This window comes from Eimeria mitis, genomic scaffold (assembly GCF_000499745.2).
Source record: "Eimeria mitis Houghton genomic scaffold, Emh_scaff2184, whole genome shotgun sequence".
NCBI classification, from domain to species: Eukaryota; Apicomplexa; class Conoidasida; order Eucoccidiorida; family Eimeriidae; genus Eimeria; species Eimeria mitis.
Window position 1 is genome coordinate 1 of NW_013570511.1, and position 438 is coordinate 438.

A 438-nucleotide genomic window follows, 5' to 3' on the forward strand; every position below is an offset into this window, starting at 1 on the left:
CTGCTGTTGTTGCTGTTGTTGCTGCTGCTGCTTATCCCGTTCCCTCAGTCCTTGCTGCAGTGCAGCAGCAAGCTCTCTGTTTATATGTTGCTGCTGCTGCTGCTGCTGCTGCTGCTGTTTGCTGTGCTGCAGCTGTTACAGTGCGTCTTGGGGCTGCACCGCCGTCTCTCTGTTGCGAGGCCGCAGCTGCATGCGCTGCAGCAGCTGCTGCGGTGTCCTGCTGCTGCTGCTGCTTCTTGGTCTCCAACAGCTGCTGCTCGAGCAGAGGAGGCAGCAGCAGCTGCAGCAGCAGCAGCAGCAGCAGCAGCAGAGCCACGGAGTATCTGCCGCCTCTCAGAAGGGGCATTCAACGACACAACTGAAGACAGCAGCAGCAGCAGCAGCAGCAGCAGCAGCAGGAACGCCGCGCTGCAGCAGCACATCTCGCTGCAACACTGG

At 60.5% G+C, this 438-nt stretch overlaps 1 protein-coding gene across 1 annotated transcript in view; it reads left to right on the forward strand.

Annotated features, from left to right (window-relative positions):
- Positions 1–84: 84 nt before the first annotated feature.
- The window catches only part of EMH_0049960 (uncharacterized protein), a gene marked incomplete at both ends in the record, with an annotated part of 2,106 nt that continues 1,752 nt past the window's right edge, over positions 85–438 (forward strand). The window contains one exon of the mRNA XM_013496588.1: positions 85–436. Coding sequence (XP_013352042.1) covers positions 85–436 — 352 coding nt within the window. The remainder of the gene's footprint in view (positions 437–438) is intronic.